The 16,310-nt window shown below is 53.2% G+C and overlaps 1 protein-coding gene across 1 annotated transcript in view; it reads right to left on the bottom strand.

Moving 5' to 3' along the window:
* Window positions 1-7,287: 7,287 nt before the first annotated feature.
* The window catches only part of rasa3 (RAS p21 protein activator 3), a 135,152-nt gene continuing 126,129 nt past the window's right edge, over window positions 7,288-16,310 (bottom strand). The window contains exons 20-23 of the mRNA XM_085998364.1: window positions 15,945-16,153; window positions 14,609-14,712; window positions 10,884-11,067; window positions 7,288-9,640 (exon numbers count right to left, since the gene is read on the bottom strand). Of these exons, the coding sequence (XP_085854490.1) occupies window positions 9,565-9,640; window positions 10,884-11,067; window positions 14,609-14,712; window positions 15,945-16,153 (573 nt within the window). The 3' untranslated portion in view covers window positions 7,288-9,564. The remainder of the gene's footprint in view (window positions 9,641-10,883; window positions 11,068-14,608; window positions 14,713-15,944; window positions 16,154-16,310) is intronic.

The following is a 16,310-nucleotide window of genomic DNA, read 5'->3' as shown; positions in this document are numbered from 1 at the left end:
TGGGGAGCTGAAAGGTCTCTGGAGGGACACATTGTTGGAGGGATTTCAAACACAGAAAAATAAATCTAGACTGGACGACCCAAACAATCCCAGAGCTCTCCACCACTGGGGCTTTTCCTCGCCTCATGTCTGGGTCTGTTGTAGACTCATCGATGGAGATCAATCGCTGTGATTGGTCAACAACTCCATTATCGTTGGATCGTGCGACTACCAGGCTGGTAGATTTGGATAAATACTTGAAGGGGAAAAATCTGCAGGGCTGTGGGGAAAGAGCAGGGGGGAGTGGGACTAATTGGAGAGCTCGTTCAACGAGCCGGCACAGGCACGATGGGCCGAATGGCCTCCTTCTGTGCCACATCATACTGCGATGCTAAGGCGAACTAGATGGACCTTGGCCGCTCTTCGTCTAGCAAGTCCTCTGTTCATTGCCAGGTTGGTGGGAGGGGAGCTCCAGGTGTGCGTACTGCTTCTGGTTGGTCCTGACCTGGCTGACATTCCTCGACCGCTCTTCTTCCAAAGCAACTTGCACTTATATAGCACCTTAAACAGGAGAGGGGGCGTGAACTGACAAAAGAGTGGACGCCAAGCCACGGTGAGAGAACAATGGGTTTTGGAAGGGAGACAGAGTGGTGGAGAGGTTTAGCAAGAGTATTCCAGGGAGTAGGACTCATGCAGCTGAAGGTTTTGCCACCAATGATGGGATGAAGGGAGGGGCGATGCACAAAAGAGAGGATCGAAGAGAGCGGGGGAGGATTGAAGGGGGCGGGGGAGGATTGAAGGGCGGGGGAGGATTGAAGGGGGCGGGGGAGGATTGAAGGGCGCGGGGGAGGATTGAAGGGGGCGGGGGAGGATTGAAGGGCGCGGGGGAGGATTGAAGGGGGCGGGAGGGGCAGGGGAGGATTGAAGGGGGCGGGGGAGGATTGAAGGGGGCGGGGGGGGATTGAAGGGGCGTGGGGGGATTGAAGGGGGCGCGGGAGAGGATTGAAGGGGGCGGGAGAGGATTGAAGGGGGCGGGGGAGCATTGAAGGGGGCGGGGGAGCATTGAAGGGGGCGGGGGAGGATTGAAGGGGGCGGGGGAGGATTGAAGGGGCGGGGAGGATTGAAGGGGCGGGGAGGATTGAAGGGGGCGGGAGAGGATTGAAGGGGGCGGGGGAGGATTGAAGGGGGCGGGGGAGGATTGAAGGGGGCGGGAGAGGATTGAAGGGGGAGGGGGAGGATTGAAGGGCGAGGGGGAGGATTGAAGGGGGCGGGGGAGGATTGAAGGGGGCGGGGGAGGATTGAAGGGGGAGGGGGGGAGGGGGAGGATTGAAGGGGGAGGGGGAGGATTGAAGGGGGAGGGGGAGGATTGGAGGGGGAGGATTGAAGGGGGCGGGAGAGGATTGAAGGGGGCGGGAGAGGATTGAAGGGGGCGGGAGAGGATTGAAGGGGGCGGGGGAAGATTGAAGGGGGCGGGGGAAGATTGAAGGGGGCGGGGGAGGATTGAAGGGGGCGGGGGAGGATTGAAGGGGGCGGGGGAGGATTGAAGGGAGCGGGGGAAGATTGAAGGGGCGGGGGAAGATTGAAGGGGGCGGGAGAGGATTGAAGGGGGAGGATTGAAGGGGGCGGGGGAGGGTTAAGGGGGCGGGAGAGGATTGAAGGGCGGGGGAGGATTGAAGGGGGCGGGGGAAGATTGAAGGGGGCGGGGGAGGATCGAAGGGGGCGGGGGAGGATCGAAGGGGGCGGGGGGAGGATCGAAGGGGGCGGGGGGGATCGAAGGGGGCGGGGGAGGATCGAAGGGGGCGGGGGAGGATCGAAGGGGGCGGGGGAGGGTCGAAGGGGGCGTTGAAGGGGGCGGGGGTGGGTTGAAGGGGGCGGGGGGGATCGAAGGGGGCGGGGGGATCGAAGGGGGCGGGGGAGTATCGAAGGGGGCGGGGGAGTATCGAAGGGGGCGGGGAGGATCGAAGGGGGCGGGGGGAGGATCGAAGGGGGCGGGGGAGGATCGAAGGGGGCGGGGGGGATCGAAGGGGGCGGGGGAGGGTCGAAGGGGGCGGGGGAGGGTCGAAGGGGGCAGGGAGGGTCGAAGGGGGCGGGGGAGGGTCGAAGGGGGCGGGGAGGATCGAAGGGTGCGGGGGAGGGTCGAAGGGTGCGGGGGAGGGTCGAAGGGGGCGGGGGAGGGTCGAAGGGGGCGGGGAGGGTCGAAGGGGGCGGGAGAGGATCGAAGGGGGCGGGAGAGGATCGAAGGGGGCGGGGGAAGGTCGAAGGGGGCGGGGGAGGATCGAAGGGGGCGGGAGAGGATCGAAGGGGGCGGGAGAGGATCGAAGGGGGCGGGGGAAGGTCGAAGGGGGCGGGGGAGGATCGAAGGGGGCGGGAGAGGATCGAAGGGGGCGGGAGAGGATCGAAGGGGGCGGGAGAGGATCGAAGGGGGCGGGGGAAGGTCGAAGGGGGCGGGGGAGGGTCGACGGGGGCGGGGGAGGGTCGACGGGGGCGGGGGAGGGTCGAAGGGGGCGGGGGAGGGTCGAAGGGGCGGGGGAGGATCGAAGGGGGCGGGGGAGGATCGAAGGGGGCGGGGGAGGATCGAAGGGGGCGGGGAGGGTCGAAGGGTGCGGGGGAGGGTCGAAGGGGGCGGGGGAGGATCGAAGGGGCGGGGGAGGATCGAAGGGTGTGGGGGAGGGTCGAAGGGGGCGGGGGAGGGTCGAAGGGGGCGGGGGAGGATCGAAGGGTGCGGGGGAGGATTGAAGGGGGCAGTCGAAGGTACAAGGCTGGAGGAAGTTGCAGAGGTGGGGCGAGGAAGTGGAGGAAGTTGAAGAAATGGGTGAGGAGTTTGAATTCAGTGCCTTGAGGGTCTTGGAGCCAGCGTAGGCCAATGAGGATACGGATGATGAGCGAGCGGGACAGAATACGAGCAGCTGAGTTTTGAGTAAGTTGGAGTTAATGGAGGGTGCCAGGGAGGACATTGGAGAAATGATAAAGGTGACAACAGTGTAGATAAGTGTTTCAGCTGCTATGGAGGTGAGGTAGGGGCAGAGGCAGGTGATGTTATAGAGGTGGAAGTAAGGATCCTGATGATGAATAGGATTTACCTGGACTTCAGTTATACAAAGCCCTGGCTAGACCACACCTGGAGCACTGGGAGCAGTTCTGGGCACCACACCTTAGGAACGATATACTGGCCTTGCAGGGAGTGCAGCGCAGGTTTACCAGAATGATACCCAGACTCCAAGGGTTTAGTTACGAGGAGAGATTACACAAACTAGGGTTGTATTCCCTAGAATTCAGAAGGTTACAGGGTGATCTGATCGAAGTTTTCAAGATATTAAGGGGAACTGATAGGGTCGATAGAAACTATTTCTGCTGGTTGGAGATTCTAGGACTAGGGGCCAAAGTCTAAAAATTAGAGCCAGACCTTTCAGGAGTGAAATTAGGAAACACTTCTACACACAAAGGGTGGTAGAAGTTTGGAACTCTTTTCCGCAAACGACAATTGATGCTCGATCAATTGTTAATTTTAAATCGGAGATTGATAACTTTTTGTTAACCAAAGGTATTAGGGATACGGGACAGAGGCGGGTAGACGGAGTTAGGTCGCAGATCAGCCATGATCTCACTGACTGGCGGAACAGGCTCGAGGGGCTGAATGGCCTCCTCCTGTCCCTGTGACTGGTGTAACCTGAGTGGGTGGCCAGGGAGGGACTGAGTCACTATCAAGAGAACAATAGTTAAGGCAGCGGAAAGACTCAGTCCGCCTGAAGGTCTGTTGGAGGAATTTTTGACTCATTCACAACCTGACGTCAGGCAATCTGACAACACAGAGGTGATGATTGGGTCAATGGATGGGCTGGAGACGGAGAGCTGGGTGTCAAAAGCAGACATGTGGAAGTTGACCAGTTTAAAAAAAGGAGAATCCCCATTGTGAAGCCCACCGCCCCAATATCATGGACACACACACAGCCACGACAGCACAAGGAGACAGGCTTGAAATATCTATTTAAGTTTCACAAACTATTCTGCTTTCCTTTCCCCTCTGCTCCGAACTCCCACTCTAATCAAGTTCTGTTCTCAGTCTGTTCCCACCTCACTCCCTTACCAGCTCACTCTGCAATGTCTCTCTGCTTGAACTACTGCTCTCACTACTCTCTCGCTTTTTATACCCACACCAAACAAAGTCAAAATACACATTTTAGCTGCTCTGACAGATTAATTATAACCTAGCCAGTGACTAATGATTATCTGCTACCTGTTAACTGTGGCTCAGTGGGTCACACTCGGAGTCAGAAGCCCCACTCCAGAGGCTTGAGCACAAAATCTAGGCCGACACTCCCAGTGCAGTACTGAGGGAGCGCCGCACTGTCAGAGGGATAGTACTGAGGGAGCGCCGCACTGTCGGAGGGGTAGTACTGAGGGAGCGCCGCACTGTCGGAGGGGCAGTACTGAGGGAGCGCCGCACTGTCGGAGGGGCAGTACTGAGGGAGCGCTGCACTGTCGGAGGGGTAGTACTGAGGGAGCGCCGCACTGTCGGAGGGGCAGTACTGAGGGAGCGCCGCACTGTCGGAGGGGTAGTACTGAGGGAGCGCCGCACTGTCAGAGGGATAGTACTGAGGGAGCGCCGCACTGTCGGAGGGGAAGTACTGAGGGAGCGCCGCACTGTCGGAGGGGCAGTACTGAGGGAGCGCCGCACTGTCGGAGGGGCAGTACTGAGGGAGCGCCGCACTGTCGGAGGGGCAGTACTGAGGGAATGCCGCACTGTCGGAGGGGGCAGTACTGAGGGAATGCCGCACTGTCGGAGGGGTAGTACTGAGGGAGCGCTGCACTGTCGGAGGGGAAGTACTGAGGGAGCGCCGCACTGTCGGAGGGGAAGTACTGAGGGAGCGCCGCACTGTCGGAGGGGCAGTACTGAGGGAGCGCCGCACTGTCGGAGGGGCAGTACTGAGGGAGCGCCGCACTGTCGGAGGGGCAGTACTGAGGGAGCACCGCACTGTTGGAGGGGCAGTACTGAGGGAGCGCTGCACTGTCGGAGGGGAAGTACTGAGGGAGCGCCGCACTGTCGGAGGGGCAGTACTGAGGGAGCGCCGCACTGTCGGAGGGGCAGTACTGAGGGAGCGCCGCACTGTCGGAGGGGCAGTACTGAGGGAGCACCGCACTGTCGGAGGGGCAGTACTGAGGGAGTGCCGCACTGTCAGAGGGGCAGTACTGAGGGAGTGCCGCACTGTCGGAGGGGTAGTACTGAGGGAATGCTGCACTGTCGGAGGGGTAGTACTGAGGGAGCGCTGCACTGTTGGAAGAGCAGTACTGAGGGAGCGCTGCACTGTTGGAGGGGCAGTACTGAGGGAGCGCCGCACTGTCGGAAGGACAGTACTGAGGGTGTGCTGTACTGTCAGAGGGACAGTACTGAGGAAGCGCTGCACTGTCAGAGGGGCAGTACTGAGGGAGCGCTGCACTGTTGGATGAGCAGTACTGAGGGAGCGCTGCACTGTCGGAGGGGCAGTACTGAGGGAGCGCTGCACTGTCAGAGGGGCAGTACTGAGGGAGCGCTGCACTGTCGGAGGGTCATGACTGAGGGAGCGCTGCACTGTCGGAGGGTCAGTACTGAGGGAGCGCTGCACTGTCGGAGGGGCAGTACTGAGGGAGCGCTGCACTGTCGGAGGGGCAGTACTGAGGGAGCGCTGCACTGTCGAAGGGGCAGTATTGAGGGAGTGCTGCACTGTTGGAGGGTCAGTAGTGAGGGAGTGCTGCACTGTCGGAGGGGCAGTACTGAGGGAGCGCTGCACTGTCGGAGGGGCAGTACTGAGGAAGTGCTGCACTGTCGGAGGGGCAGTACTGAGGGAGCGCTGCACTGTCGAAGGGGCAGTATTGAGGGAGTGCTGCACTGTTGGAGGGTCAGTAGTGAGGGAGTGCTGCACTGTCAGAGGGGCAGTACTGAGGGAGCGCTGCACTGTCGAAGGGGCAGTATTGAGGGAGTGCTGCACTGTTGGAGGGTCAGTAGTGAGGGAGCGCTGCACTGTCGGAGGGGCAGTACTGAGGGAGCGCCGCACTGTCGGAGGGACAGTACTGAGGAAGCGCTGCACTGTTGGAGGTACCGTTTTTCAAATGAGATGTTGAACCGAGGCCCCGTCTGCTCTCTCGGGTGGATGTAAAAGATCCCATGGCACTATCTCGAAGAAGAGCAGGGGAGTTATCCCCGGTAACAACAGAGAATGCTGGAAAACATCCGTGGAGAGAAATTTGAGTTGACGTTTCGGGTTGAAACCCTTCTTCAAAACTGGAAAGAAAATAAAAAGATCGAAGGCAGGGCTGGGAGAGAACAAAAGAAGAAAAGGAGACAATAAAAGGTATTAGAAGCCAGATGAGATGGTAATGGGCCCGCGGAGACAAAAGGCAGCTGAGATTAGGTGTGAAGTGTACTGGCAGGATAAGGACAGCGGCCAGGTGAGAGAGAGAAACAAAAGGAAAGGAGGGGGGTGGGGGGCGGTGGAAAGGAGGACCCAAAACAAAGGGTGGAAAAATTAAAAGTAAAAAAGTAATAGGGGCCGAGGTTATGATCTGAAATTGTTGAACTCGATATTGAGTCCAGAAGGCTGCAAAGTGCCTAATCGGAAGATGATTTGCTGTTCCTCGAGTTTACGTTGAGCTTCCGTGGAACAATACAAGAGGCCAAGGACGGTGAGGTCCGAGTGGGAATGGAGCGGTGAATTAAAGTGACAGGCGACCGGAAGCTCGGGGTCACCCTTACGGACTGAACGGAGGTGTTCCGCAAAGCAGTCACCCAATCTGCGTTTGGTCTCCCCAATGTAGAGGAGACCGCATCGTGAGCAGCGAATACAGTCATCTGCAGTATTTTGCTATCGAGTTATCCCCGGTGTCCTGGCCAATACTTATCCCTCAATCAACATCATTTAAAACAGATTATCTGGCCATTTATCTCACTGCTGTTTGTGGGAGCTTGCTGTGTACAAATTGGCCACATTACAACAGTGACCACACTGCTAAGTACTTCATTGGCTGTAAAGCACTTTGGGACGTCCCGAGGTTGTGAAAGGCGCTGGAGAAATCTTTCTTTCTTTAATCGCAAATTGTCTATAGTTGCACAAATTTAAAGTTCTGTTTATGGGGGATGGGGGGGAGGGGGAGGACACAAGATATTCGGAACTACTTACCGATGAATTCGCATTCGTGTCAAATTCCCATTCTGGAAGTGTGGTTTTCACTCCGTGATTTGCCCTCATTACTGCACCTGCCTTTTTACACTCCCATTTACCCCTTCAAACTTTGTGAACATTTCACCCAGTCGTGTTAAAAACAAGAACACACAGCTGTTAAAAACTTGTGGTTTAATTTGGCAGTTAAAAATACAAGGTGTCCCATTAGTATTCTCTGTACATCGTTAAGTTACAAGCATTGCATGAGAATCCACTCAGCAGGCAGGTGTATGGAGACTCACCATGGAATTAACTTCAGTCCGTTTCCCTTTTAACGGTTCAATGTACAATTTTATTCAACAACATGATACATCAATTCTATTGCTAAGACAATGCTTCTTTTAAAAACGGATACAGACTAATGTACAACTCCCTGCAGTGCAAAGGAATTCTAGCTACCTACAATTGTGGTTCTATTTATTGTCCCTTTAGATAAAAACGTGTGATTGCAAATGAAGATTTAGGTCCTCTTTCTGTTAAAACTGAAGCTGGAAGCATGGGTCAGCAGTAAATATTCCACAGCAGAGTGCCTGGGCCGTATCTCTATAACCATCATTAGTAATGGCACTAACGAATCGCCTGTTTCACAGTGTATAAATGACGTTACGTTTCGCAGTGTGACTCCATTCAGAGCCCTGACACGGGATGCATCAGTTCAAGATTACACGCACGGCTTCTGTCATTGTACTGTGTCAGGTGGGCTGCCCACCAGTGTCACCAATGGACACTCGACCAATGGACACCCAGTGTCACCAATGGACACTCGACCAATGGACACTCAGTGCCACCAATGGACACTCGACCAATGGACACTTTGTGTCACCAATGGACACCCGGTGCCACCAATAGACACTTGGTGTCACCAATAGACACTCGACCAATGGACACTCAGTGCCACCAATGGACACTCGACCAATGGACACTTGGTGTCACCAATGGACACTCGACCAATGGACACTCAGTGCCACCAATGGACACTCGACCAATGGACACTTGGTGTCACCAATGGACACTCGACCAATGGACACTCAGTGCCACCAATGGACACTCGACCAATGGACACTCAGTGCCACCAATGGACACTCGACCAATGGACACTCAGTGCCACCAATGGACACTCGACCAATGGACACCCAGTGTCACCAATGGACACTCGACCAATGGACACTCAGTGCCACCAATGGACACTCGACCAATGGACACTCAGTGTCACCAATGGACACTCGACCAATGGACACTTGGTGTCACCAATGGACACTCGACCAATGGACACTCAGTGTCACCAATGGACACTCGACCAATGGACACTTGGTGTCACCAATGGACACTCAACCAATGGACACCCAGTGTCACCAATGGACACTCGACCAATGGACACTCAGTGTCACCAATGGACACTCGACCAATGGACACTTGGTGTCACCAATGGACACCCAGTGCCAGTACTGTGCACATGGTTGGCCCTGTGTACACAATCCCATTAAATCAGGGGGCTTTTTAAGGCTGTACGCACAATACAACAGGAAGTGGCACAAAAGTTGGAGGAGAGTTTCTGCCTGTATGTCGCAACTCAACAATTATTGCGATGGGACTCGCAGTGCCCTCACCACACCCTCACCTCGGAGTCTGCCCAATGGCGCTGGACCGAGCGGCGCCGGCTGTAAACGAGAACAGTGCCAGCGAGCTTGATGGACCAGACACGGTGGCGATACTGGGCTCATTCTAGAAGCAGAATCGTCAACCCAGCACGGAAGGGGAGTAGTTTTCGGTACGATACGGAAAAGTCTGCTGTGCCTTGGGTGTCTTTTCTATAGCCCTGCAGGGAGGGGGGAGTGGGGTGAAAACTACGGATATTAACGTGAAAGGGTAAATTCACGAGGCTTTGCTGAGGCACGGACCCTCCGGGGATGGGACACAGATCAGGAATAGAGCCCCACTCTCCGTCCTGTGCTCCCGACTAGTGACGCTCCCGGAGTTTATCCTGGCACGTTTGCAGCTTGTGAGATTCTGTTGCTTCGTTACAACAATACTCAACTTGGGCTTGGACCCAACCATTTTTAAAACTTTACACTGGAGTTGCTTGCAGACTGGTTCACTTTCAATGATCATTGAACTGATCACTGCTCAAAGCAAGTATAAAATAACTGCCTCAAAGGCAAATAGTTAGTCATCTGTTACAATCAGATGACTAAAAGTGCATACTGTAACTGTTTGTGAAAACATCGTTAAAATCATACGGAAACTGTGTAAGTTGAATGCTGTAAATCTGTACATATATGAATTATCTTCTGCGTTTTAAACTTCATTTTCAGTTTGTGACCACTAAACATCCAGCACCTTCAGGTATAAAGTAATACTCTCGGCTTTCCCAGGTCTGTCTTAAGGCAGTCTGTCACACGGAATTGGTCGAACATCCTGAGTTTTGGGTTATATAACACTGAAGAGACTTATCACCAATTGGATGCTCCCTAAAAAAAAATCAAAATACAGAATTAAATCATCTTCAAAGTAGTTTGTTACACATTTGAAATAGTGGGGGTACATAGTCCCAAATCCTGCAAAGTGGCAGGGCAAGTTGATAAGGCGGTGAAGAAAGCATCTGGGATACTTGGCTTTGTAAATAGGGGCATTGAACACAAAAACTAGGAAGTCATGCTAAACCCTTTACAACTCACTGGGTTAGACCACAGCTGGAGTATTGTCACCAATTCTGGGCACCTGTTTCTGTGCTGGAGATTCGATGTAATATTCCTGCCCTTCACGTTGCCACCACTGGATTGACCCGTTAAACACTTTAGGAAGGATGTCAAGGCCTTGGAGAGGGTTCAGAGGAAAGTTACCAGGAAGATAAAAGGGATGAGGGACTTCAGTTATGCGGAGAGACTGGAGAAGCTGGGGTTGTTCTCCTTAGAGCAGAGAAGGTTAAGAGGAGATTTGATAGAGGTGTTCAAAATCATGAAGGGTTTTGATGGAGTAAATAAGGAGAAGCTGTTTCCAGTGGCAGGAGGGTCGGTAACCAGAGGACACAGATTGAAGGTAATTGGCAAAAGAACCAGGGGGGAGACGAGGAAACATTTTCTTTACGCAGCGAGTTGTTGTGATCTGGAATGCGCTGCCTGAAAGGGCGGTGGAAGCAGATTCAATAGTAACTTTCAAAAGGGAATTGGATAAATACTTGAAGGGGAAAAAATGACAGGGTTATGGGGCAAGAGCAGGGGGGTGGGACTAATTGGAGAGCTCTTTCAAAGAGCCGGCACAGGCACGATGGGCCGAATGGCCTCCTTCTGTGCTGTGTGATTCTCTGATTCTTCCTGTTCTTCCCCCTCCCAATCCCCCAGGCCACCAACTGCGGTGGAAGTGTGCCTGTTTGGGAAGGGGATAGAAGCGAGTCTTGCTCACTCAACCTCCTGTCTCCAAAAATTAAAGGGACTACCCATGTCTCTGCTGATGTCCCCATGTGATTAATGGGTTAATCCAGTGGTGGCAATGTGAAGGGCAGGAATATTACATCGAATCTCCAGCACAGAAACAGGCCATTCGGGCCACCTGGTCCGTGCTGGTGTTTCTGCTCCACACGAGCCTCCTCCCACCCCTCTTCATCTCGCCCCATCAGCAAGAGTGCAATTCTTTGTAAACATATCCAATTTGACACATTTTTATGGTGATGGATTACTGCAGGAGGGAAAATGTTGCACAAAATGTGACACTTACTGGCTGCCATACTTCGTCCTCTTGAACTTATTCCTCTTATACTGAGCATGCTCCATCGCCAAGGTTTCGACAGCAGCTATGATCTGTTTTAGTACTTTATACGTCTCCTGAGGGTCATCGATGATGAAGGTTGAATATTCCTCCTGCTCTGGGCCATCATACACAGACTTGCTGCCACATGCCTCTGGTAACAAGAGTGAAATGGAGGTGATTATTTTGAGAAATAGAACTGTACACAACAACAACTTGCATTTATAGAGCCCCTTTAACATAGTAAAACGTCCCAAGGTGCTTCACAGGGGCGATTATCAGACAAAATTTGACACCGAGCCTCATTAGGAGATATTAGGGCAGGTGACCAAAAGCTTGGTCAAAGTGGGAGGTTTTAAGGAGCGTCTTAAAGGAGGAAGACAAGAGACATGGAGAGGTTTAGGGAGGGAATTCCAGAGCTTGGGGCCCAGGGAGCTGAAGGCACGGCCGCCAATGGTGGAGCGATGGAGATCGGGGATGCGCAAAAGGCCAGAATTGGAGGAGCACAGGGCTAATGGCTAAACTTAAAAGAGAAAAAGTTAACCGACAACCTAGTAGTTAAGGCAGCTCCTACTCCAGTACTAAGTTATATGGACCACTAAATCTTAAGTGTGATTCCTGGTCTGGGCCGAGTTTGCCGATAAGAATCGGAGCAACAATTGGGGCATGGCTGTTGGGTGCAGCGTCCTTGGGCTGGGGAGGGACAAGAAGATCAGCCTGGGCTCCCTGCTCGTAAGTTAGTGTACATGGACGTCAGGCAAGAAAGGGATGTAGCTGCCCACAGTCCAACAGCTTGCTCGTGCTCACTGTGCAGGTTCACACCCGGAGTCTGTGCTCACTGTAGGTTCACACCCGGAGTCTGTGCTCACTGTAGGTTCACACCCGGAGTCTGTGCTCACTGTGGGTTCACACCCGGAGTCTGTGCTCACTGTGCAGGTTCACACCTGGAGTCTGTGCTCACTGTGGGTTCACACCTGGAGTCTGTGCTCACTGTGCAGGTTCACACGCATGGAGTCTGTGCTCACTGTGGGTTCACACCCGGAGTCTGTGCTCACTGTGGGTTCACACCCGGAGTCTGTGCTCACTGTGCAGGTTCACACCCGGAGTCTGTACTCACTGTGCAGGTTCACACCCGGACTCTGTGCTCACTGTAGGTTCACACCCGGAGTCTGTGCTCACTGTGCAGGTTCACACCTGGAGTCTGTGCTCACTGTGGGTTCACACGCGCGGAGTCTGTGCTCACTGTAGGTTCACACCCGGAGTCTGTGCTCACTGTAGGTTCACACCCGAAGTCTGTGCTCACTGTAGGTTCACACCCAGAGTCTGTGCTCACTGTGCAGGTTCACACCCGGAGTCTGTGCTCACTGTGCAGGTTCACACCCGGAGTCTGTGCTCACTGTAGGTTCACACCCAGCATCTGTGCTCACTGTGGGTTCACACCCGGAGTCTGTGCTCACTGTGGGTTCACACCCGGAGTCTGTGCTCACTGTGCAGGTTCACACCCGGAGTCTGTGCTCACTGTGGGTTCACACCCGGAGTCTGTGCTCGCTGTGGGTTCACACCCGGAGTCTGTGCTCACTGTGGGTTCACACTCGGAGTCTGTGCTCACTGTGCAGGTTCACACCCGGAGTCTGTGCTCACTGTGGGTTCACACCCGGAGTCTGTGCTCACTGTGGGTTCACACCCGGAGTCTGTGCTCACTGTGCAGGTTCACACCCGGATTCTGTGCTCACTGTGGGTTCACACCCGGAGTCTGTGCTCACTGTGGGTTCACACCCGGAGTCTGTGCTCACTGTGGGTTCACACCCGGAGTCTGTGCTCACTGTGCAGGTTCACACCCGGAGTCTGTGCTCACTGTGCAGGTTCACACCCGGAGTCTGTGCTCACTGTGGGTTCACACCCAGAGTCTGTGCTCACTGTGGGTTCACACCCGGAGTCTGTGCTCACCGTGGGTTCACACCCGGAGTTTGTGCTCACTGTGCAGGTTCACACCCGGAGTCTGTGCTCACTGTGGGTTCACACCCGGAGTCTGTGCTCACTGTGCAGGTTCACACCCGGAGTCTGTGCTCACTGTGGGTTCACACCCGGAGTCTGTGCTCACTGTGGGTTCACACCCGGAGTCTGTGCTCACTGTGGGTTCACACCCAGAGTCTGTGCTCACTGTGGGTTCACACCCGGAGTCTGTGCTCACTGTGGGTTCACACCCGGAGTCTGTGCTCACTGTGCAGGTTCACACCTGGAGTCTGTGCTCACTGTGCAGGTTCACACGCGCGGAGTCTGTGCTCACTGTAGGTTCACACCCGGAGTCTGTGCTCACTGTGCAGGTTCACACGTGCGGAGTCTGTGCTGAGTACCAGAGTGCGGCTGGAACAAGATCCCAACCTCGAGTGTTCGAGAAAAAAGTCAGAGAGAAAATGTTTTTTCAAAGCTGACAAAGTGGATCGCTCCCCAGCTGTAGTGCAACGCCAGGAAATCATCCCTTTACACAGAGTTACATTACATCTAATTTACAGCACAGGAACAGGCCATTCGGCCCACCTGGTCCGTGCCGGTGTTTCTGCTCCACACCAGCCTCCTCCCACCCCTCTTCGTCTCACCCTATCAACATATCCTTCTATTCCTTTCTCCCTCATGTGTTTACCTAGTTTCCCCTTAAATGTATCTCTGCTATTCACCTCAACCACTCCCTGTGGTAGCGAATTCCCCATTCTCACCTCTCTCTGGGTAAAGAAGTTTCTCCTGAATTCCCGATTGGATTTATTACTGACTATCTTATATTTATGGCCCCTAGTTCTGGTCTCCCCCACAAGTGGAAACATCTTCTCTGTGTCTACCCTATCGAAACCTTTCATAATTTTAAAGACCTCTATCAGGTCACCCCCCCAGCCTTCTCTTTTCCAGAGAAAAGAGCCCCCGCCTGTTCAGTCTTTCCTGATAGTTATAACCTCTCAGTTCTGGTATCATCCTTGGAAATCTTTTTAGCACCTTTTCCAGTGCCTCGATATCCTTTTTATAATATGGAGACCAGAACTGTGCACAGCGCTCCAAGTGTGGTCTGACCAAGGTTCCATACAAGTTTAACAATCCCTTATATTTAAAGAGTTCACTGGTTGTGAATCAATAATTAATTTTATGTTTTTAATCACTCATTGGTTGTGAAGCACTTCGGGATGTCCTGAGCACGTGATTAGGAGCTAGTTCAATGCAAGGTCTCTTTCTGTATTTCTACAGTATGCAGCTCATGGGTTCGGCAGCACAGCGGTTATGTTACTGGACTAATCCAGTGACTTCAAATCCCACCAGGTCAGCTTTAGAATTTTAAAACAGTTGAAAAATCTGGAAATAAAAAGCTGGTAAAAGTGACCGTGAAGCTGTTGGATTGCCGTAAAAACCCATCTGGTTCACTAATGTCCTCACCTAGTCTGGGCCTACAGGTGACTCCAGTCCCGCACCCACGTGGTTGACTCCTAACTGGTCACTTAGTTAGGATGACTAGGGATAGCGACACCAACAGCCCCAGAATGAGAAATAAAAATCCTCTCCCTCCCAGAACCACGTTAGGGTGTTCCCCTTGTCCTCACCTTCCACCCCACCAGCCTCCACATTCAACAGAAATCCTCCGCCATTTCCGCCACCTCTTGCATTAATGTTACCAGAGGCCATAACTTTACTATAAGAGTCTTTATATACTTCACCTTGCATCTTCTCTAACTTGCTCCTGTAGGTGTTGTAAAGTGAATAGATGTGCTCGGTCTCCCTGTCACCATCTACATCTAGCTGGATGTTAGCTGGCAGCCCACTGCACAGAACCAGAAAGACCAAATATGAAATTCAAATCATCGCACTGCCACTAAACGAGAGTCACCTGTAGAAAGACACGCGCACTGCACTCAGAGTTACAGCGCAAGACAGTAACTGAGTGAGTGCAGGGTTTACCAGTGGCATAACGGTAAAATGCATAGCGCTAGAGCAGAGCTTTGTTCGACAAGTTCTTGGAATGGAGATTCAAACATTCACTCCCTCCACTACCGGCGTTCCGTGGCTGCAGTGTGTACCATCTACAAGATGCACTGCAGCAACTCGCCAAGGCTTCTTCAGCAGCGCCTCCCAAACCCGCGACCTCTTCCACCTAGAAGGACAAGGGCAGCAAGCGCATGGGAACACCACCACCTCCAGGTTCCCCTCCAAGTTACACACCATCCTGACTTGAAAATATAATCGCCGATCCTTCATCGTCGCTGGGTCAAAATCCTGGAACTCCCTCCCTAACAGCACTGTGGGATCACCTTCACCACACGGACTGCAGCGGTTCAAGAAGGCGGCTCACCACCACCTTCTCGAGGGCAATTAGGGATGGGCAATAAATGCCGGCCTTTAAAAGAAACATGGAGATTGGCTCTCCCGATTCACGGCACTCCCAATTTTCCACTGATTAATTGTAGCCACTAGAAAATCGGCAGTGTTCTTAGACTGGAGAAAGAGGAGCTCTTTCTGTTAGAGCAGGGCCAGGTTTAGAGGAGATCTGATGGAGGGGTTTTGATAAAGTAAATTGGAAAAACTGGTCAGTGAGTCAGTGACTACAGGATATAAATTTGAGATCAACACCATAATAACAAAGTGACAGTTTAGGAGAATTTATTTTTTATGCAGAGGGTTGTTAGACTATGGAAAGCCCAACCAGAAACAGTGAGGGAAGCAGAATACAGAACATCTTTTGAAAGGGAAGGGGCTGCATATATATTAAAAAAAAGAAAAACTTAAAAGGGTCTTAGTGTGAGGCAGGGGGAGTGGGACTAATTGGAGAGCTCGTTCAGAGAGCCGGCACAGGCATGATGGGCCGAATGGCTTCCTCCTGTGCGGCAAAATTCTCCGATTCTTAGCAAATAAGAAACAAGGGAATGCTGGAGTGCACCTCATCACCAAACACTTTCTATTTTATGTTCCTGCGCTTTATGAAACTGTTCATTACAATCCGCTTCACGTAAACACAAATCGTAAAATCGAGAGGAGGAAGCGCTCAGTCGCTCTTACCCAGTGCAAGGGGTACAGCCTGGCGTGCAGTCTGCGCTGGTCTTACAACAGAGCCAGTGCCCGTTGAGGTAGGCTGAGGGATGGTACATGGTCAATCGCTTCTTGTTGCACTGACTAACTTTCGTCAAGATGTCAATCCAGTCTTTTGCCTCCACGCAGTTGTTGGCCTGTATGTACAGCGCTCTTTCTGGCTGAATGACTTGAAACATCTAAATTAAAACAGAGCAGCAAATAATCAGCTCAAACTCTGCACTAAACGAGAGCCCAGCAGCACCGGGGCGTAATTATACATTCCTCGATTGTCTGAAACTCAGCCGGTTGAATCTGTCCGAGCTGTGGTTAGGACTGTACATTCTGCAGGGGAAG

Source organism: Somniosus microcephalus, chromosome 10 (assembly GCF_052327205.1).
Source record: "Somniosus microcephalus isolate GS21.2 chromosome 10, FLI_Smic_1.0, whole genome shotgun sequence".
NCBI classification, from domain to species: Eukaryota; Metazoa; Chordata; class Chondrichthyes; order Squaliformes; family Somniosidae; genus Somniosus; species Somniosus microcephalus.
Note: the sequence above shows the minus strand (reverse complement) of the source record. Positions and strands in the feature narration are given on the sequence as shown.